The sequence below is a fragment of the Tiliqua scincoides genome, chromosome 4 (assembly GCF_035046505.1).
Source record: "Tiliqua scincoides isolate rTilSci1 chromosome 4, rTilSci1.hap2, whole genome shotgun sequence".
Taxonomy (NCBI): Eukaryota; Metazoa; Chordata; class Lepidosauria; order Squamata; family Scincidae; genus Tiliqua; species Tiliqua scincoides.
In genome coordinates, this window is record NC_089824.1 from 138,248,375 (window position 1) to 138,267,779 (window position 19,405).

The following is a 19,405-nucleotide window of genomic DNA, read 5'->3' on the forward strand; positions in this document are numbered from 1 at the left end:
AAAGTCCTCCTCATTTGCTTTATCTTCTAATAATAATGCAAGGGTATCCAAGGATTGACTGTCATTATCTCCCTCATTAGTATGTGATGATTTTGAAACAAAGCCCAAGTGAAATAAACTTTCCTGGCCTTGTTTGATTTTTCATTTCCCCCTTCTCTTCTGTGCTCCAGACTTATATTTGTACAGTACCGTTAGGCTGCATTCTTTTTTCTTCAGCTGGAAACTATAAGGAAGTAACATTTCTAGCATGCTTCCAGCACGATTCTAGCAAGTTAATTTAAAAATGGAAGTCAAATAGTGCTGAATGTACTTTGGGATGTTTTTGCAACGTTTGATCTTTGCCTCCAGTCAATAAAGTACCTTAATGTTATTTACCTCTGTAAGCAGCGATTTCCAACCTTTTCACCTCATGGCACACTGACAAGGTGTTAAAATGGTCAAGGCACACCATCAGTTAGTTTTTGACAACTGGCAAGGCACACCATGCTGTTGGTGGGAGACTCGCATCCCCCAATGGCCCTACTAATAAATGACCCTCCCCCAAACGCCTGTGGCACACCTGGGTGACCTACTACTGGGGCTGGTCCGAAGGTGTGAGTTTCACTTTCCCATGTTGGAATTCAACTAATACACATTGGTGCATATGGAGAAGACCTGGGCTGCATTTCCACTACAGCTTCAATCTACTCTCAGTGCATTGGGGGGGAGGGGGGCTGAAGTTTGTTAAAGAATCTGAGAGCTGTTAAAGCTATCCTTAACAAACTACAGTCTCCAGAATTCATCAGGGTAATAGAAGTTCATTGAAAGTGGATTAAAGCCGTAGTGCAGCGTTTCTCAAACTTTGAGGGAACTTTACTCCCTCAGTAAGTTCTTACTGGGGAGGGGCTAGGGCAGCGACGCGATCCACAGGATCGCGTTGATAAGGGGGGCTTGGGGGGCTTCAGACTTATTGTGAACTATGCAGGGCTGCAGCAGGTTGCAGGAGGTGTGGGGAGCCCTGCGCGTCCCTCCGCAGTGCTCCCCAACTCTTGGAATCTGCAGTAAGAGCAGGTGCAATAAAAATGGAAGTGCTTTTACTTGAAGATTCCAAGAGTCCGGGAGCGCTGCGGAGGGCCGCGGAGGGCTCCCCGCACCTGCTGCAGCCCTACATCGTTCACAGTAAGTTTGAAGCACCCCCCTGAGCCCCCCTTAGCAATGCGATTCTGGGGATTGCGTCACTGCCTCCCTCCCCTTCCCCACCCCTTAAAGGGATGGGGAAAGCGTTACGCGAACTGGTGTGTCGCAGCCCACCAGTTTGAGAACCACTGCTGTAGTGGAAACACAGCCCTGGAGAATTACACAGCAAATTTACAAAATGCATTTATTTTGTAATGCATTTGTTTTGTACTGTCCTGTTTGTTTTGTCATGGCCCGGGCTCCCTAGAAGCCCATGCCCCAGGAATTTGCCCCCCCCCCAGCTGGACTAGGACAATGCCAGACAGAGAGAGACTCTCCTAGAAAACCTTCCTCCCGGTCACGTGGTTAATGCTCCATCAACTATGTTGTGTAGAGGCACCTTTCAAAGTGGTGCCCTCTTAAATTTAGCAGGAGGAGAGCCTCTTCATCCCAACATGGCATCTTCTCCAGTGGCTTTTGCTGGTGTCTTTTTTTAGATTGTGTCTCCCCTCCTTCTCAAGCCTGGCCATCTCCCCTTTGCAGCCAAAATTGCTCCCCTGTGGCAATTTGGTTTGCCCTTTAGCCCTGCTGTCTCCTTGGCGTTCGAGGGAGTCTTGTTCCTGGCTTCCCTTTCTCAAATCTTCATTCCCTGGTGACAAAACTCTCCTACTCCACACATCTTTCTTCTAAAGCCAGTCTTTACCCCACTTCTCCTTCTACACTTTCCCCTCCTTCAATAGGTACCATCTACTTAATGTTTCTACCCTGTTTCTTATTCCCCCTCATATGTGTTAATTAATCTTCACATAGATCACTCCTCTCTTGTGCTGTCTAGATCACTAAAGTCTCCTGATTCAAGTTTCACAGAGACTCCTCATGGCTTGAGCGCTCACTATCATATGGTTCAATCCTAAGCATGTTTACTCAGGAGTAAGCCACATTAAGTTCAGTGGCACTTACTATTGGAATATGGGTGCAATGCACCTGCAAGATTGGGGGGGGGCAGTGTATTGTCTCCTTTCCTGAAACCCCTTGCTTCCTCTCCATGGTGCCTGTAGAAGGTTTGTCCATTGAGTACTTCCTTCTTCCCTCTCTCATCCTGAGCACTGAAACACCCAGGCTGTTATGCTCTGTCCTCTATAGATCCAGAGCAACAGAGATCAAGGGTGGTCAGGCCTACAGCTCTCAGGTTTCAGTAAACAGACAACTTTTTCTAAGAATCCTTAAGTCCGACTATCTCCTGAGAAGTGGAGAACATCAGTCTTCTGGCCTGAAGTCTTGCTCAATCACCTCTACTATCTCCCATTGGATGCTTTGCCAGCATTGCTGAGGGAGCTCTGGGGTATACAAGGCCCTAGTGGCAGGGATGCTGGGATTTCAGCTCAGGGTTGACTTCTCTGGTTTGGTAGACAGGGCTGGTTGTTGAATTTGGGCTCTGTCAGGGCCCAGGTCTGTCACCTGCACAGCCTGCTGTGTCGCTGACTTTCTAGGCCTAGGTGGCCTCTTGGGAGAAATCCTGTGGACTATGGAGAAAGAACATTAGCCAACCTCTGCAAGGCTGGACAAATTCATCGCCTGTCCAGGTGAGGAAAAGAACTGTCTGTGACTGCATTCTATCCTGAACTGGGTATACTCCTTGTCTGCTTATTAGCTACTCTCACTCTGTCCTCAGGAGATTGTGCTTCTAGACTGGGAAGTTCCTCCCCCTGAGCCCAACTCAAAGGCAGTAGATGTATTGAACAGATAAATAAAATGAAACCTTTCTATATTCAAAGTAAAGTGATATGAGTAATAAATATTGTTATACTTGGGAATTACAAACAAGAGGCATGAGCATTAATAGAAAAGTCACTCTAATATTTTCTCAGTACATTCACATCTGAAGTATTAAGTGATTCTAATAAAAAAACGGAATGAAGGCAAATGACTTCTATTATAACTTTTATTAAAAATCATCAACCAGATATAAGCATTTTTTCTTGCAAAAACTCCTGCAAAAATAGGGAGTGTAAAATATTTCAATGCCTGTATATTATGCCTGTATATTTAATGCCTTTTATATTAATATAAAAATGGAATAAATATTACTTTCATGATATAGTACGTCTAGATAAGATACACACTTTTGATCATCCTAATACATGAGCACAAAATACATAATACTGATATCAACTAGGAAATTACTTTAGGTTTCTAATCCACAATGTAATATTAAATAAAAGCTAGAAGGACCATCATTTAAAAATAAGTATTATACTGAATAAACAAAGTCATCAACAGCTACAGTTTAATAATATATTATGGTATGCATATTAATATGAATTTGTGCAGAGCTTATAAATCTGAAGAGGAGTTCAGCTTGAAATAGCTAATACTGAAATATCTCAAACAGCTATTGTTGTTTAAATATAGTGAGTGTAAAATATTTTAATGCCTATCATATATTAATATAAAAATGGAATAAATAATATTACTTTCATGATACATTATGTCTAGCTAAGATACACACTTTTGATCATCCTAATACATGAGCACAAAATATAATACTGATATCAAGTAGGAAATTACTTTAGGTTTCTAATCCACAATGTAACATTAAATGATAAATTTAAATAATGGTAATAATAATGGTAATAGTAATGGTATATGGTAAATATATTTGGTAAATTGGTAAATATATTTGGTAAATTAATATATGGTACCATATTAAATGATGGTAATAATTATTTAAATAAATAATAAATTATGGTATGCATATTAATATGAATTTGTGCAAAGCTGATAAATCTGAAGAGGAGTTCAGCTTGAAATAGCTAATACTGAAATATCTCAAACAGCTATTGTTGTTTGGTCCTGATGTTGTTTGCTGTTGAGGTCCTAATATCAGAAGCAGAACGTCATATTGATAACGAGGCTTCACTTTCAGGTGTCCTCAACCCTGGCTTATACGCCATCTGATGCAGTCTGTTGGAAATGTGAGGCACTTGCTCTTGCCTCTTAGCGCCGCCAAGGGTAGCCAAATCGAATGGAAGTGTTCATTTCTTTCTCCCTTTCTACAAAAAATTTCACCCGACCCACAGAAGTCCAACATGCTGCCTCTTCCCTCTCCCTTTGAGCTCGTTTCTTCATCATTTCCCGTATGGGTCGTTGCTCTTCTGTTATAGGGGTTGACTCTTCCAGGTCATCAGGAGGTGTTCTCCATGGGATGAATGTTGCCCCATTAAATTCTTGCACTGTTGAAAATGCATGTTCAGTATGGGAAAGAAAACCTTTAGGCAGTGTTGATGGTTGGGGGCCAGAAAATGAGGTGTTTGGTAGAACCTGGTTTGGGATGTCCCTTGGCTTCCAGGGACCTGTCATTCGATGATCTGGTGGTCCGGAGAGCACATGTGTGCTCCCAACAACACGGGGCCTCCATCTACTGGCTTGGGAAACCTGGGTTGCCTGCAGCCCAGACGAACCTGAGACAGGTGGCTTAGGGTCTTGCCTAAGCATGGGCTTTAACAGTGAACTTGTAACTGGCTTTGGCATTGAATTGAACGGTGCCTTTGGTAGTGAGATTGAGGACGGTTTTGTCACTAATGTTGGCACTGGTTTGGATAAAGATGTTGGCTGTTGCCTAGACAACGTACTTGGCAGAGACTTAGGCAGGGGCCTCGGCAGAGGCCTTGGCAGTATGTTTGGTGTCTTTTCAGGAATTGTTCGGGAAGAAGTCACTGAAGGCATCTTTTTGCTAGGCGGGGCAGAAAGATTGTTCTTCCCCAGTGGGTAGAAGACCTGAACAGACTCCATCATGTGCAAAGCCAGATGGCTCCTGGGGATTTGTTTTACAGTTTCAGCTTCTGCTTTGGCAACTTGCTTTGTCATTAGATATTTGATTTTCTCTGTAAACCGCTTTGTGAACTTTTTGTTGAAAAGCGGTATATAAATACTGTTGTTGTTGTTGTTCTTTTCCCCTTAGTCGCAGCTACATTAGCGTTGGCCTTGGCTTTGTCTTTGTGTTGCTCTTTAGACGTATTTTTCACAGTCTCACAATTATTCAGGCCTGTTTGGAGGCCTCTGGAATGAGATCCACTCGGCTCTCCGCCCAAATTCCTCTTACATTTTTTGTCTAAAGATTCGACTTGTGGGATAAAGATTTTTATTTTCTCCTTGACTAGTGGCTTCTTTGTTTCTTCCTCATGTGATCTTTTTGCCACATACTGCTCAGTGCTCTGAATTTCTCTGAGCTCAGTAAATGGTTGGCAACCTTCAGTCTCGAAAGACTATGGTATAAGCCTACAGCACCCAGGATTCCCAGGCAGTCTCCCATCCAAGTACTAACCAGGCCTGACCCTGCTTAGCTTCTGAGATCAGATGAGATCGGGTATGTACAGGGTAACAGTTGTCTGCTAGAAGCTTCACATGCTTTGTGGAGATTCCTTTCACTCTGCACTGGTTAGGATTATTAGCTCTGGGTTAGGATTCTTAGTTTCTTCCTCACGTGATCTTTTTGCTACTACGCTAGAACATGCATCACTCTGAACTTGTCTGAGTCCAGTAGTATCAGCTGGAAGTTTCAAGAGCTTGGTGGAGACTCCCTTCATTAGTGGCTCTTGGTTAGGCTTCTTTGTTTCTCCCTCACATGATCTTTTTGCTGCACACTGCTCAGCGCATGCATCAATCTGAACTTATCGAAGCGACTTCTGCAGCCGCAGTGTTGTGCCTGTCTGTGGGTGACATGCAGCAGATAGGACGTTGGCGTTCTACAGCTTATAGGCACTACGTTCGGATCTTTTAGAGGCAGGCTCCTTCATTGGAACCCCCCTTTTATGGGGGGGCGCTGCAACGGGCAGGGGTTATGGCAATTACTTATCTTTCTTCTTCTGCAGGATGCAGTAAGAAGCTGGTTTGTGAACTGTCTGTGGCCATTCCATGGTATTTTGGGCCCGCAAGTGGGCAGCGGTGAGGCATTTTGAACGCAGCTCGGGCTCAGCCCTGCCATGCAAGTTGGCTGGCTGGCCAAGCAGGGGATGCGCCGGGACCAGCTGCTACCCGCAATGGCGGAGTAATTGAAGGAGAACTTGTCGTCTGACATATTGGTGATCCACCTGTGTGAAAATGATCTGTGTGGGATGTCTGGGCTGCCGCTCAGGCCTAGAGCAGGCAAAGAGCTTGCCACCCTTCAGAGTTCACTGCCCGACATCACGATGGTCTGGTTGGTCTTCCTACAGCAGCGGGTGTGGCGTGGTGCCAGCCACTGTGCTAAGGTGGAGAGGATGAGGAGGAAGGTAGCCAAAGAGATTGGCCAGTTTGTGACACGGACCAGTGGACGGGTCATTGTGCATCCAGCCATTGCCTTCTCGACGCCTGCTCTCTACAGAGGAGATGGGGGCACTTGTCTGAGCAGGGGGGGACATCTTTCTGAGAGACCTGCAGGATGGCCTTAAGGTGCTTTTCCCCCTGATTGGGAGCGGGGGGGGGGGTTCAAGCGCTAGGCTGACCCCTCCTGGTGGCAGGTGGTGCGGGTTAGGAGGCGTGAAGTGGACTTTGGGCATGCACCTTCAGGCGGCATAGGCAAGGCAGAAGCCAATTTCAGTCCTCAGGGGCTCGGTGGCACGAGGACGTAGATGGGGCCCTGGCCGGGACCGCGGGGTCCACCTCAGAAGCTCAGTGTCTCGAGGTGGCACAGCCCACGGTCCGGCTCCCTTCCCCTCAAGGGACAGACATGGATGAACTGCCTAACTAAGAAGCCTAACCAAGAGCTACTAGTGAAGGGACTCTCCACGAAGCATGTGAAGCCTCCAGCTGATATTACTGGGCTCAGACTATTTCCAGTTAATGCATGTTCTGAGCAGCATGTAGCAAAAAGATCATGTGAGGAGGAAACTAAGAAGCCTAACCAAGAGCCACTAGTGAAGGGAGTCTCTTCATCCTCTGAGCCACAGAGGTCTATTACTGGTAAGACACTTTCACTTCCAGGGTGTACACTGGTCTCTTTTGTGGTTTGCATCTCCAGTATACTTTTTTCCTGGGTCTCACATCTGATATTTTTTTTCTCTTTGTTCCCATTAACTCCCTCCAAAGACATTTCTTGGAGAGAATTGTCTTGGATTGCCTCCTTAGGATCAATCGGTGGGAAAAGGCATTCAGGGAGGAGTGGCTCAATTGATGCAATCAGCTTTTCCATATCAGGAAACTGCTCTGTGTTGAGGAGATCCTGTGGCAGCTGAAGCTCATCCATGAAACCAACAAGGCTACTGTCCCTCTTAGCAGGTTCTTGATCCTCTGGCTGGAGAAGAGGTGGCTGATGGGCCTCCTGTGCCCCTGGTTGAGTGCCCAGCACTAAAAGAAAGAACAATAAACCAAACGGATGATTAGAGAACAAAACATCTCTTCTAGATTGCTTGAGCAAAGCATTAACAAATCAGGCTCGGATAATGAAATATTATAATATCATTGGAAGTCATGAGGGAACACGTTCAAGGATAGAAAAGATTAATGGGGTCAACAGCCTGGGGTCAACAGCCTGGAGTCAGGAGAAATCCAGTGGAATCTGGATCTGTTTTATTGCTGGATTTTTCCCCCCTCCAAGGGATTGTCAGTCAACAATGTTCCTTCAAATGCAGAGGCGGACAAACATTTTGGCAGGAGGGCCACATCATATCTCTGACACTGTTGGGGGGCCGGGAAAACAAAAGAATTAATTTACATTTCAAATTTGACTAAATTTACATAAATGAATACATTAGACATGGAACTTATATGAATGAATCAGCCATACAACAGCAAGGGAGAAGAGTGGCAATGGGGCAGAAAGCTGTCTTTGGGGAGCATTTATCTGCCTTTCTGATTCTTCTCCCTGAGGAGCCCCAGTTAAGCATTTGAGGAAGTTAAGGCATTTCCCAGGATGCAGTCTGAAAACTATGGCCTGAGAAGAAATGAAATAATGATGGACTTCCCATAAACCACTGATCAATGAGAAGATCACTGACAGAATATCCCCTTTGCAAAGATCAGCACAGATCTTTTGATGCTTCTGCACAAAGATTTTGTAATCCAGAATTTTGATTGGGCTGTGTAATACTTACTGATTGTCGCACTTTTTTGTGGTTCTACCTTTCTGAAGGGCAACACCACTTTGTTGGTTGGAGCCGTTGGTACTGGGACAGCCCTTCCTGTCTGTAGAACTGGACTTGCCTGTCTCACGGATATGGGAGTTAAAACTGCATGATTGTAATAGCAGATGCCCCTCCCATCCTGTACAGTGGCTGGCTGGATAGGTCTTTGCCCAGGAGGCTGCCTGTGTTCCAGATGAAGACTGGGCACTGGCTGGAGGTTGGGGTGCCTGTGCAATTGCTCCATGGGCCTGGCTGCTGCCACATTTGTGTATGGGTAGGTCACTGGCCCATAACAGGGAACAGGAAGATGACTTGTGGTTCCCCATCCATGGAAGGAAGGATAAGGAGCCACAGAGCTGGGTATTTGCTGCGGCTCAGTATTCCCAGCTGCTCCCTGTACATGAACAGTTTGTGGAGGCAGATAGTTGTAGGCCTTGACAACTCTGCCTGCGTCCAGTTGAGCTGGTAGAGAAGAGACTAGAGGTTGAAGTCCTGCTGAGCTGAAAGGTGCGGTGGATGTTCCAGTGGTGCTTCTAGAACTTCCTCCATTTCCTGTGGCAGACTTGATGTTCACCACACTGCTACTCAGAGGTGGAATGTTGAAACCATCAACTGGCTGTTCGTCAGGGTATTCATCTGCAACAGAAGAGCAGGCAAGGAAGCAAATTTTTAGTGTTCACATAGCTAGATGATGTTAGTAATCTTCACAACAGTTCTGCCAAGTAGGTCAGTGTTATCTCTGAGATGGGGGAAGCCTGAAACTCAGAGTGTAGTGATTATGCAGAGGCACGCTTTGGTTTTAGTGAACATGGCAACAGGCAGGCAAATCTGCCCCGCCCCAAGGCAAACCTGGAGTGAGCCAGTTCCTGAACTGAAGCCTGTGAACGAAATGAGATAGCATTTTCGGGAAGCGCTCTTAGCTCATATCTTAGGAATGTGTTGTCAGGGTACCGTTATCAAGTAACCGGGAGTAAAATTGTAGATTGTTTCAAAAGAGAATAAAAGCAGCTGGGAATCTTGGAAAAACAGCTTCCCTCCCTGCATTGAATCTTGAACCTGCTTCTCATCTCTTCATTGCTTCTCTGACTCCTTATTCTGCTACATCAGTCATTGCTACACAGAGAAGTGGCTTGGCCCAGGTCTTGCAGTGAATTCATCACTGAAGTCAGGTTTAAATCTATGTGGACCACATCTCTGCTAGGGTGGCTTGGGTGCCTTGTAACAGTGGTGTCACTGCACTGGGTGATGCATGGGGTGTGTGTGTGTGTGTGTGTGTGTGTGTGTGTGTGTGTGTGTGTGTGACATCACTACTGGTCAAAATTTTTAAAATCTTGGCATTTTCGAATAATAACATCATGTTATATATCATTCAATGCGTAATTTCATGCAGAATGCAATGAAACAAACTGCATTGAGATATCTCTATTCTATCAAAAGTTACAGCAAAAGAACTATCAGGGGCGGGGCAATGGTGCATAACCACGCCCACAGGCCAGGGCGTTGCCCCACCCAACGCATGGGAGGATGTCCATCCTAGCGGTGAAGCACTGGCCTCCATACTGGGTGATGCAAACTCTAGTGATGCCACTGCCATGTCATATGACAGCACAAATGAGCAAGTCTGAGGCTGAGAAACAGCAGCATTCAAAGCTTAGAGAAGGCAGGAATGGAAAGGAGAGTGTCTGGCTTTCAACCCAGAAGACCACCCCCCAGCCAGGGCATCTCAGCCCTGAAGGCATTCTGGAGAGGTTGTGGCATCTCTTGGGCATCCTTTGACAGGACCGAAAAAGCTTCCAGGATTGTTAGGTTAACTCCAGAAAAAGATGGGTCATTTCAGGTCCCAGTGAAGTGATGGCATTAAAACATCATGAATTAGTATTTGTTTTAGAGGCCAAGCCTATTCATGTCTACTCAGAAGTAAGTTTAGTGAGATTGACACCCCGGTAAGTGTGCAATCCTATCCCCCTGCCCTTTAGGAAAAAAAGTTACCCTGGGGTGGGGGATGTGATTGAGGCTTGTAAAGTTATGCATGGTGCAGAGAGGGGGGGGGGTTTCTCTTTCAAATAAAACACTAGAACCAGGGCTTTTCAAAAACATTCATTTTCTGGAGATTAGGATAGGCAAAAAGAAGTATGTCTTCTCACAGTGAATAAATAATCTGTAACATTTGTTAGCACAAGATGCAGTGATGACCAATAGCCTATGTAGATGGCTTTAGGAGGGAGTTAGACATGGAAAACCAGTTCATGAGTGACTGTTAGTCACAAGAGCTATATGTTACCCTCAGAGATTCGAATTGTGTTGGAGTCAAAATGCTAAAACCCTATCACTTGCACAGCTTTACCCCATTTCATGACCCCATGCCTGCTTCTTAAAAAAAAATGTTGTTCCACAATATGCATGGCTCATAACATCAAGACTGGCCCTAAGAAGCTATCACCAGTCCTTCAAGAAACCAGTTTGAAGGGGTTCAACTTGTGTTGGCATCCACTAAAGTCAATGGAGCCAACTGGGAGTCAACAGAACTGTGATCATATCAAATTGTTTACTCCTGTCTCCATAGTAACTCCCAAGGTTCTAGGAGACCTGAGAATGTTATTGTGCAAAGAGGAATCCAAAGGGCAGTTGGCCCTGAGCTGAAGGTTCAGGAAAAGCTGAAGTCAGTTAGGTTTGCTAGAGAGTAAACTGAATCATAACCAGTTCAGAAACCAGCAGGTGCTTGTGTTCCCACCTACTGGAGGCATCTCCCAAATGCAAATTTTCAGTGTAGCCACGGAAACTTGTTAAAATGGACACCTTTAAACTTGTTGAGTATTACTATAGTACAGTATAAGAAACACAATCCATTAAAAGAGAGCATGATTTTCACATAATTTTTGTTTCTTTTTTTCCCCAAGGTCTCTACAAGCTCAGAAAAGATGCCTTTTGCATTAGATTCATTGATATACAATTACCAATCTCCTTTACCCCCAAATCTCCAGTGCCAATTTGCAGTTACAGTCATGGGGTTAGTAATTCAAAACCTGCTGGAGTTTGCAGCACGGAAAGTGCAATCATGAGGGCTCATTCACACACATACCCCCTTCCAACTCTACCATTGACAGCCATCCTAAAGTCCCCACCTTCATAGGCTGCTCTAATCATGGACCTTTGCTGTCCCCTTCCTGTATGAAATACCCATTCATAATCCCTGGGCGGGCCCTTTCCTCTCTTTTTTCCATCACCAACTCAACACCATCTTGTCTATGAAGCCATTAAGCTGAACCCTTGCACCATGTAAAGTACTTTTCCAGAGATTCATTCAAGGATACTGGTTGAAAGGCCTAGGAATGATCCAGTGAGTCTGGTTGGGTGCATGAGGCATAAGATAACGTTTCTGCATATGTCTTCTTATGCCTCTCCCTTCCCTTCCCTTTCAGTATTGTCATGACCACAGGCAATATTTAGATTGTAATTATAATCTGATAAATTCCTCAGGGCAGGGAACTGACTCTTTTGCTTCTGCTAGCTCCACAGGAATACATAATGCTCTAGCCTCATTGGACAGAGGTTATGATAAAAGTCAGAGGACAGGAGCAAATACCATGTTAGAAGATCCATGTCAAAATGTACCAAGATTAGTCACAACTAACATAGCAATCCTGTACATACTTACATGGGAATATGTCCCACTGAACTCAGTGGGGCTCACATTTCAGTAGACACGCCCAAGATTGCACTGTAAATCTCATGGAAAGCCTTGAAATAGTCCTAATAGCCCTAATTAACTCGTTCCTTTAAAATCAGTGGGGACTTTGTGATGACTACTTTTGCTGGACTATCTATGCCCTGTGTCTTTTGTGTTTCTTTTGCTCCTCTGCTGCTTACTTTCTAGCACAGATTCCACTTCAGTTTGCTTGGCCTTCTCTAACCTCTCCAAAGATTTTATTCCTCCCCAGTTATGATTCCATAACCTCATGGGTGGCTTCACTGTTAGCCATCTGGGAAAATAAAGGATGCTTCTGAACATGGCACAGTTTCCTACCTGTCATCGTTAAAGGAGATGTCCAGATGAGGTCCTTCAAGAAAATAGTTCACCAGTCACTGGAGAGATAGCTCACCAGCACTCCTAACTGATCAAGTGACCAGTAAAGAGTGGGCAACAGACTGGTGATGATGTTGTTTATAGCTGTTCCTATGGTAACCCTGAAGATTGTGATGCAGGGGCAAGAACAATATGATGTCATCGTGGCAGGGAGGTGGGATGGGAGGAGGAGGATGATCAGTTCACTCTACCTGGGAGACAAGTCATTTTCACAGGTGCCTTTCCCACCTGTGAGTGGGTAAGGGCCCTGTGACTTGGGGGTGGAAACCAGTTCTGAGATGCCAAGAATTAAATTTTCAAAGTTAATCATTTGAAGTCCCTTTGAAAAAACTCATTCTGCCTTCAAGTTTCATAAGTGCCACTTTGATACTGTATCATGTTCTGGAGTCATAAAGCCCAATACTATCCAGTTTTCCAGTGCCAGTGTAGCCATGCCAATGGGACGTGCGCTGCATCCTTTGGGGGGAGGATGCAGTCATAGAGGCCTCCTCAAGGTAAGGGAACATTTGTTCCCCTACCTCGGGGCTGCATTGCGGCTGCATTGATGCTAGAAAGTTGGATAGGATTGGGCCCTTAGAGTGTGTCTCAAAGTATCTTCTCTCCAGTTGGTGAACTGGTACGTAGATTTGAGTAATATTTTCTGTAAATACTACTCTAGATCAGGGGTGCTCACACTTTTTTGGCTCGAGAGCTACTTTGAAACCCAGCAAGGCCCGGAGATCTACCAGAGCTTTTTTTACAATGTTCGTGCCATCATAACATATAACATTTATGTGTACAATGTATGTTGGTGTACCTTGAGCCCCACTGAGTATAACAGGACTTACTCCTGAGTAGACATGCCTAGGATTAGGCTGTGAGGCTGCAATCCTAGCCACACTTACCTGGGAGTAAGCCCCATTGAGTACAATGGGCCTTACTCCCGGCGTTTCCTCCCAGAGGTACCTGAAGGGGCGGGTCGGCACTCCGCAATCTACTCATTTTGCCTCGCGATCTACCGGTAGATCGCGATCCACCTATTGAGCACCCCTGCTCTAGATCATTCTTGCTGTAAAGAAACAAATCAAGCACCTAATTTGGACTTCTGCAAAATTTAAATTAGTAAATGTCTCAGGGCCCAATCCTAAGAGGCCACTGCATAGCTGGAACTTGCTTTCCGGTGACTGAGTACCCTTTCCAGCATTGCAAAATGTGACACACTGTGGCACATTTGGAACACCACTGGAAATGGCATGCAGTGGCCATGCAACAGGGCCAGTCCTGGATGCTCTGTTGCCAGTAAGTTGGCATCACTGTGGGCATTGGGTGGGCAGAATGGGGCAGGGTGGAAAATGGAGCAGGTACCAAAGCAAAGAGGCAGTGTGCTGAGGCGGGGAAGTGGGCAGTTATCAGTGGCGCTAATATCTTATCCCCCTTTTCGGCCACAGTCTACATCCCTGGATCCACTTAAGAGTGCCAAAGAGCAGGCACAGGTTCAAATAGACCTCTCTATTTGGGGGAAGGAGAGGATAACCTCAGAGTGCTTTGTTTTGATCTTGCTACTTCAAGATTCACACCATATTTTGAAAGTGAGACCACAAGTGGTCACCTGGTTTGCCTGATGATAGTCTGAGCTCAATCTTGTAGGCTAGAACTGGGTTCAGATAAGCCATCATTCTAACTCAGTTAAGGACATTTTTCCTTAGCAGCAGTTGATCCCTGTGCCAAATTCCCTATGGTTCTATGCCAAATACCCTATCAATTTAAGGTGAGGAAATGGTTAAAGGGTAGGTGCCCTCCTTGCCCCTGAATCTTTCACCCCTGAGATCTTTCATGCCAAGAAAAGCTTCACCGGCTGAATTTCTGTATGCCAGGCTACTGTTAAAGGTACAAGAGCAGTGCTAGGTAAAAAAATGGTAACCAAAGGGAAGAAAAGTTGCTTTGGCAACTACATAGCAGGTTACCTTGAGGGATGGTAAAGGAATTGACTCATCTTTCTCTTCCAGAAGAACAAAGCTGGAACAGAGTGAAAAAAAAAATATAGCAGACCTGTAGGGAAGGAACAGGATTGTAAGATTTTGGCATCTAAGTGTTGCAACCCTGGCAGAATTGTTTTGGAATAGGGAGAACTGAAGGGCAGTTGAGTGTGGCAGTTGGTTTAGAGTGAGAAAATGGGAGGACTGGTATCAATATGTATCTGTATAAAATGATGATCATACATGTTGCCAAAACCTGTCCAGGGAACTCCACGCTACTTAGTACGAGTGAGACGGAGGGAATACCAGCTTCTTAGATAAGCAGTTAACCAGAAAGATTTACTGAGGACTAAAGAGAGTAGTATTCAAGCAGAGATAACTACTAAGGATTGGAATAGGGAACAGATCAGTAGATGACAAGGTAAATAACATATCACATAAGTTTAGGTAGCAAGTAGTAAGAGACCAATAGCTGAAGGCAAATGGCTAATGGTCACCAGACAATATGCCCTTCTATATGAAACCTTTCAAGCACCTACTGGTGCTCTCTCTATCTAGTAACTGCCATTGACAGGGCTGACAGGCAGGTTCTCAAGACGGCACACTGAAGCTCCTTTCGCTTGTTGCTCCAGAACAACTGTTCCCCTAGCTGGAGCTCCTCTTTGCCAGGGGAACTTTCTAGAGCACCCGTATTCCAGAACCCAAATTTTGTCATTTATGAATTTTGCCTTCATATATGATCACCATCATTATATGAGGCATAAGCAGGAAACCTGCAGGTTTTGTAGTGACCCTGACTCCTACCGAAGTTGCAACTCCAGCATTTTGGACATTCTCAGTCCCCATAGGTTTCTTGAAGAGGAACGGCTTCAAAGGCATCTTTTTCATAGCAATAAAAGCAAACCCCCAAGGAGTGGAGAGTTAATTACACTCAGTCTGGAGTTCATTGCTGCCTCTTGGCTTGTTGGTCTGACTGCTTTTGCCTCTGGCTGGGGGTCTGAGGAGGAAAAGTAGGAACATACTGCACATCCATGAAAAGGCGTGTAAATGAACACGAAGGCACCATGAGTTGCACAGCTGTTTATTTCACAAAACGATGGCGCAGATGTACTTTTTCAACTGTGGTAGAACAGTTGTGTGTTCTAATAAAAATAGCCTTCACTTTAAGAGAGAAGAGTTAAGGTGATACAAAATCACTTACAATATGGAAATTATAAGTTAAGGTGCCCACCTGACATTCCTCCCCATTTGAGCAGTAAATATAGTGCTGGCACCACGTTCCCGGAAGCCCTGGGTTAGCTGACATATTAATATTTACCACTGCTCCCAGGCACTGAGAGTTGAAGAGTCAGCCTCTTGGGAAAGGTTTTTTTCTTATTCCCAGATGACACACTCAAGTATGTTTTCTTCTGTTTATATTGGTGGTTGCTGTGAAATGTCTTGGACATCTACATGCCTGCTGAAGGTAGGATGACAACTGAAGGTGTTTTGGTCTAAGCACATCTAATACTGGCCTTGCCCTGAGGATCTTTTGTAAATGTTCAGCTTCAATTTTTATATATATAAACCTTCACCTCATGTCATTTCAGATTTGCTGTTACCTTGAGACAAGGGTGGGCAGCCTGACTTTCTCCAGTTCCTGGTCTGCTGAGTCTTGGCTGAAGGTCTTTGAGTTACCTTGAAATATCAGCTCCTAGATCCAGGGTAGGCCTGGGGGTTTCATGCAAATGTATTAATTTAGGAGATTTTTATTTTGGCTTTTGGTCTCCAAAGCAGCTCCCATCAGCTGAAAAGCATAGCACAGAGACAAAAACCTGGCACCCTTTTCCCTTCTTCTTCCTCATACTCAATGGCCAGTGCAAGAGGAGAAGCATACAGTTTTAGTTTTGATTGATTTAGCATTTAATGATCTTGCATTGTACTGTTCTTTGCACACACCAATAACAGTATCACAATGTTCACGACTGGTGGAATAGTTCTTACAGCAAAAATTACAAAACTGATTACCTCTGTCTACAATAAAGAAAAAAGCTTCTAATGGCCATATCATACAGGCACACTGCACCAACAGAACTTGCGTTCTGGCGATCAGTGCGCTTTCCAGATGTCGCAAATGGCAACACACTATTTGACACATCTGGGCTGCCGCTCCAAGCCACAACAGCTATGGCCACACAAGCAGCCTTCCTACAAGCCCTGGCACAGAGGGGCAGCCAGGGGGGTGGGAGGAACAGGGTGGAGGGCGTATTGGCATCAGCGGCACTGCCAATATCCTATCCCTGTCCCTGTCCCAATCCCTTTTCCAGGCTCCACTCAGGCACAGGTCCAAGGCGACCAATCGGCACAGCAGAAGCTCACCCTCAGGCAAGAGAACCAATGTTCTCCGGGATTCCCCCCCCCCCACAGGATACAGCGCGAGTTCCAGTGGCACAGCTGCAACAGCAGGAAGGGGAAGGTTTGATAGAATTGGGCTGTAAGTCTGCAATCTATATGCACTTACTTGAGAGTAAGCCCTGTTTAACTTAATAGCGCTTACTTCTTAGTAGACATGCATAGACTTGTCTGCAAACAAAGGTAACATAGTTACTGAAGATTATCAAATATTTAAAGTAAGTAGCTAGAATATTAACATGCGATTTCAAGAAGAAGAGCCAGATACCAACTTGAGATAACACATTGCCTTGGTTTGACCCCCCCCCCCCCAAGGCTGCAATTACAGGCTGTAATAGTTCATTTCTAACAGGACAGCTGCCTTCCTATACCTGTGGAAACCTCTTATAGGAGTAAACAAAGAAGCCTCTGCTTTGACCATCTGTTATTCGCAAAGCCCATTAATGATACTTTTTTTAAAATGCTGGAAAAGAGGGGTTCAGGCTCTATACAGTTTGTAAGCACTCTATATAAATAAAAAATAATGTCCATATAATAGCGCTAAAGTGATTTTAGTGCAATCAGCATGTCTTAGCTGAGCAGCCCCTATGAGCACAGATCAAGATGCAATCCCTCCAACCCAAAGGGGTATCACTGTGGAATCTAAGTTCTCAAGACGTTTTAGCCGATCTGTTCCCACCATTATGACACTTGGTCTAATACACTACTTGGTCTAATACTCTACCACCCGGACTCATCCATATGTACTTGGAGAAATTACCAGTCCCCCATCAGAATTTTTGGGAAAACCGATGTGGCTCAATTGGGTAGGCGTATTCACTTTATTACAGTCTAACCACTTTTCAGTCTTTTTCTGCACTACATCTAAGTTCAATCTGCCCCTCAGCCACATCCTGGCAACTGATGCAGCCCAAGCACGGTGTCTGGCCTTGGTTTGAGCCAGATATGCCAGGAGCTTTGTGCCTTTCAAAAGGACTAGAGTTTTGTTTTACTATATTCAGCATCCAATCTGCACATACATTTCTTTAGAGCTTCATGAAACCAATAGGTGCTCAGAGTTGGAGACTGGAAGGGGAAAATGAAATAAAGAACTAGATTTCCCAGTTTAAATACAAAAGTAGAAGGCAGAAGTGTCATCTATGGATGTCATCTTTAGAGAAGAGGCTTCAGCTGATCCAGCAGAAGATTGTTCTCCGTGTTTAGTGATCCTGAACTAACTTCTTTGCTTTGGAAATTTCTGATACTGACAAATGTTAGTGCCACAGTGGACGGAACAGAATCGGCTCATCCTTTTTGGCAGAGTAGAGAAGTACATTGAACACAAGCTTTAACAAAAATTTTGCCTCTCAGTACCTTCTATGACTTGAAGCTGGCATATATTCTATTAGGTCGTATATCACCATCTGGTAGGGGACTGTGGGTGCACAAGCAATTGCTGATAGCCAAATGACTAAGAGCCAAATCCTATTCAATTTTCCAGCACTGATGTAGCCATGCTAATGGAGTGTCTGCTGCATTCTACAGTGAGGGAGATGTCACGGAGATCTCCTCAAGATACAGGAATGTTTGTTTGCTTATGTGGGGGCTGCATTGCAGCTGCATCAGCACTGGAAAGTTGGGGAGCATTGGGCCCTAAGCCACCCCAGGTGAAAGACACAGCAACCCCTTGACGTTGGGCAATAGGTATTTGATTTGTTAAATCTGATCACCAAATAAAAAGTGACATATCACACATTGGGGCTCATGAAAAGCTCCAGGTTATATGTGAAGTGGATTCTTAGATTGATTTGTTACTTGAATGATGGACTGACTAGACTGCACTCAGGGCAAGGGGAACGTGTATCTATGCTTGCCACGTGTGTGCTCTGTGAGTGGGGTCCATTTTAAATGTGAATGGTGGCTTGGAGTTTCTCTGGGAAGGAGAGAAGTTGTAGTTTTGACTGAGTGGAATGTGGGTGGGAGAGTTGTGGTTGATTTTGCTGTTATTACTGTAACTTGTAACTTGATTGCTGAAGGGGAAAATCACTAAACTGTTTTGTTGTTGATAATACTGAATGTGAGAGCACTGAAGCCAGCAAATTAAGGCTTCTGTAGTTCTGAAGCTGCCACACTAAAATTTCCATATTTTCTTTTTCGCAAGACACAAACTATTGCAATTAAAACGCAAATAGTAAATGCTAAAGCACATATCACAGCCACTGCTATGAGAACAGAATTTATAACACCACTGCTTTCAGGTGAAGTGGGCAATGGTGAAATGAGCAAAATGGCTCTTGCGACATTGGATGCTTCTCCAACATTGCTGCTGCCATCAATGGCACGAATTGCGAAGTAGACAGTGGTGCTGTTCTCCTTTGTGAAGTTCTCAGGCTTAAACTGATGGGATTGTTTGGTCCCAGCAACAGCAGGTGTCAGACCCGAAGTGTTCACAGAAATGGCATTGTGAAAAGTAGCATTCCTTAATTCCAAGGGATTTCCACTCATTTTGATTTCATACATTAGAGCTGTAAAACAGAGTGTAAGGAACACATTAGGATACAGGTGTTCACTCATACAACAAGACTAACATGGACAAAAATCAAATCATGGCTCCTTTCACTGCATTTGAAACATTCTTTCTCAGGGAACTCTCTTTGCATTGACTGGAGATGCACACCAGTTGTGGAATCCCTGCCTGATGCCCAGGATTCTGGGGCATAAACTAGGGCACACTTTCAGCT

The 19,405-nt window shown here is 44.7% G+C and overlaps 1 protein-coding gene and 1 pseudogene across 2 annotated transcripts in view; both read right to left on the reverse strand.

Annotated features, from left to right (window-relative positions):
* Nucleotides 1-5,430: 5,430 nt before the first annotated feature.
* LOC136650748 (5S ribosomal RNA) lies at nucleotides 5,431-5,547 on the reverse strand (annotated as a pseudogene).
* A 9,812-nt stretch (nucleotides 5,548-15,359) lies between these two features.
* The window catches only part of LOC136647707 (calcium-activated chloride channel regulator 1-like), a 48,002-nt gene continuing 43,956 nt past the window's right edge, over nucleotides 15,360-19,405 (reverse strand). For both annotated transcript variants that reach the window (XM_066623411.1, XM_066623412.1), the window contains one exon: nucleotides 15,360-19,189. In XM_066623411.1, coding sequence (XP_066479508.1) covers nucleotides 18,765-19,189 — 425 coding nt within the window. In that variant the 3' untranslated portion in view covers nucleotides 15,360-18,764. The remainder of the gene's footprint in view (nucleotides 19,190-19,405) is intronic.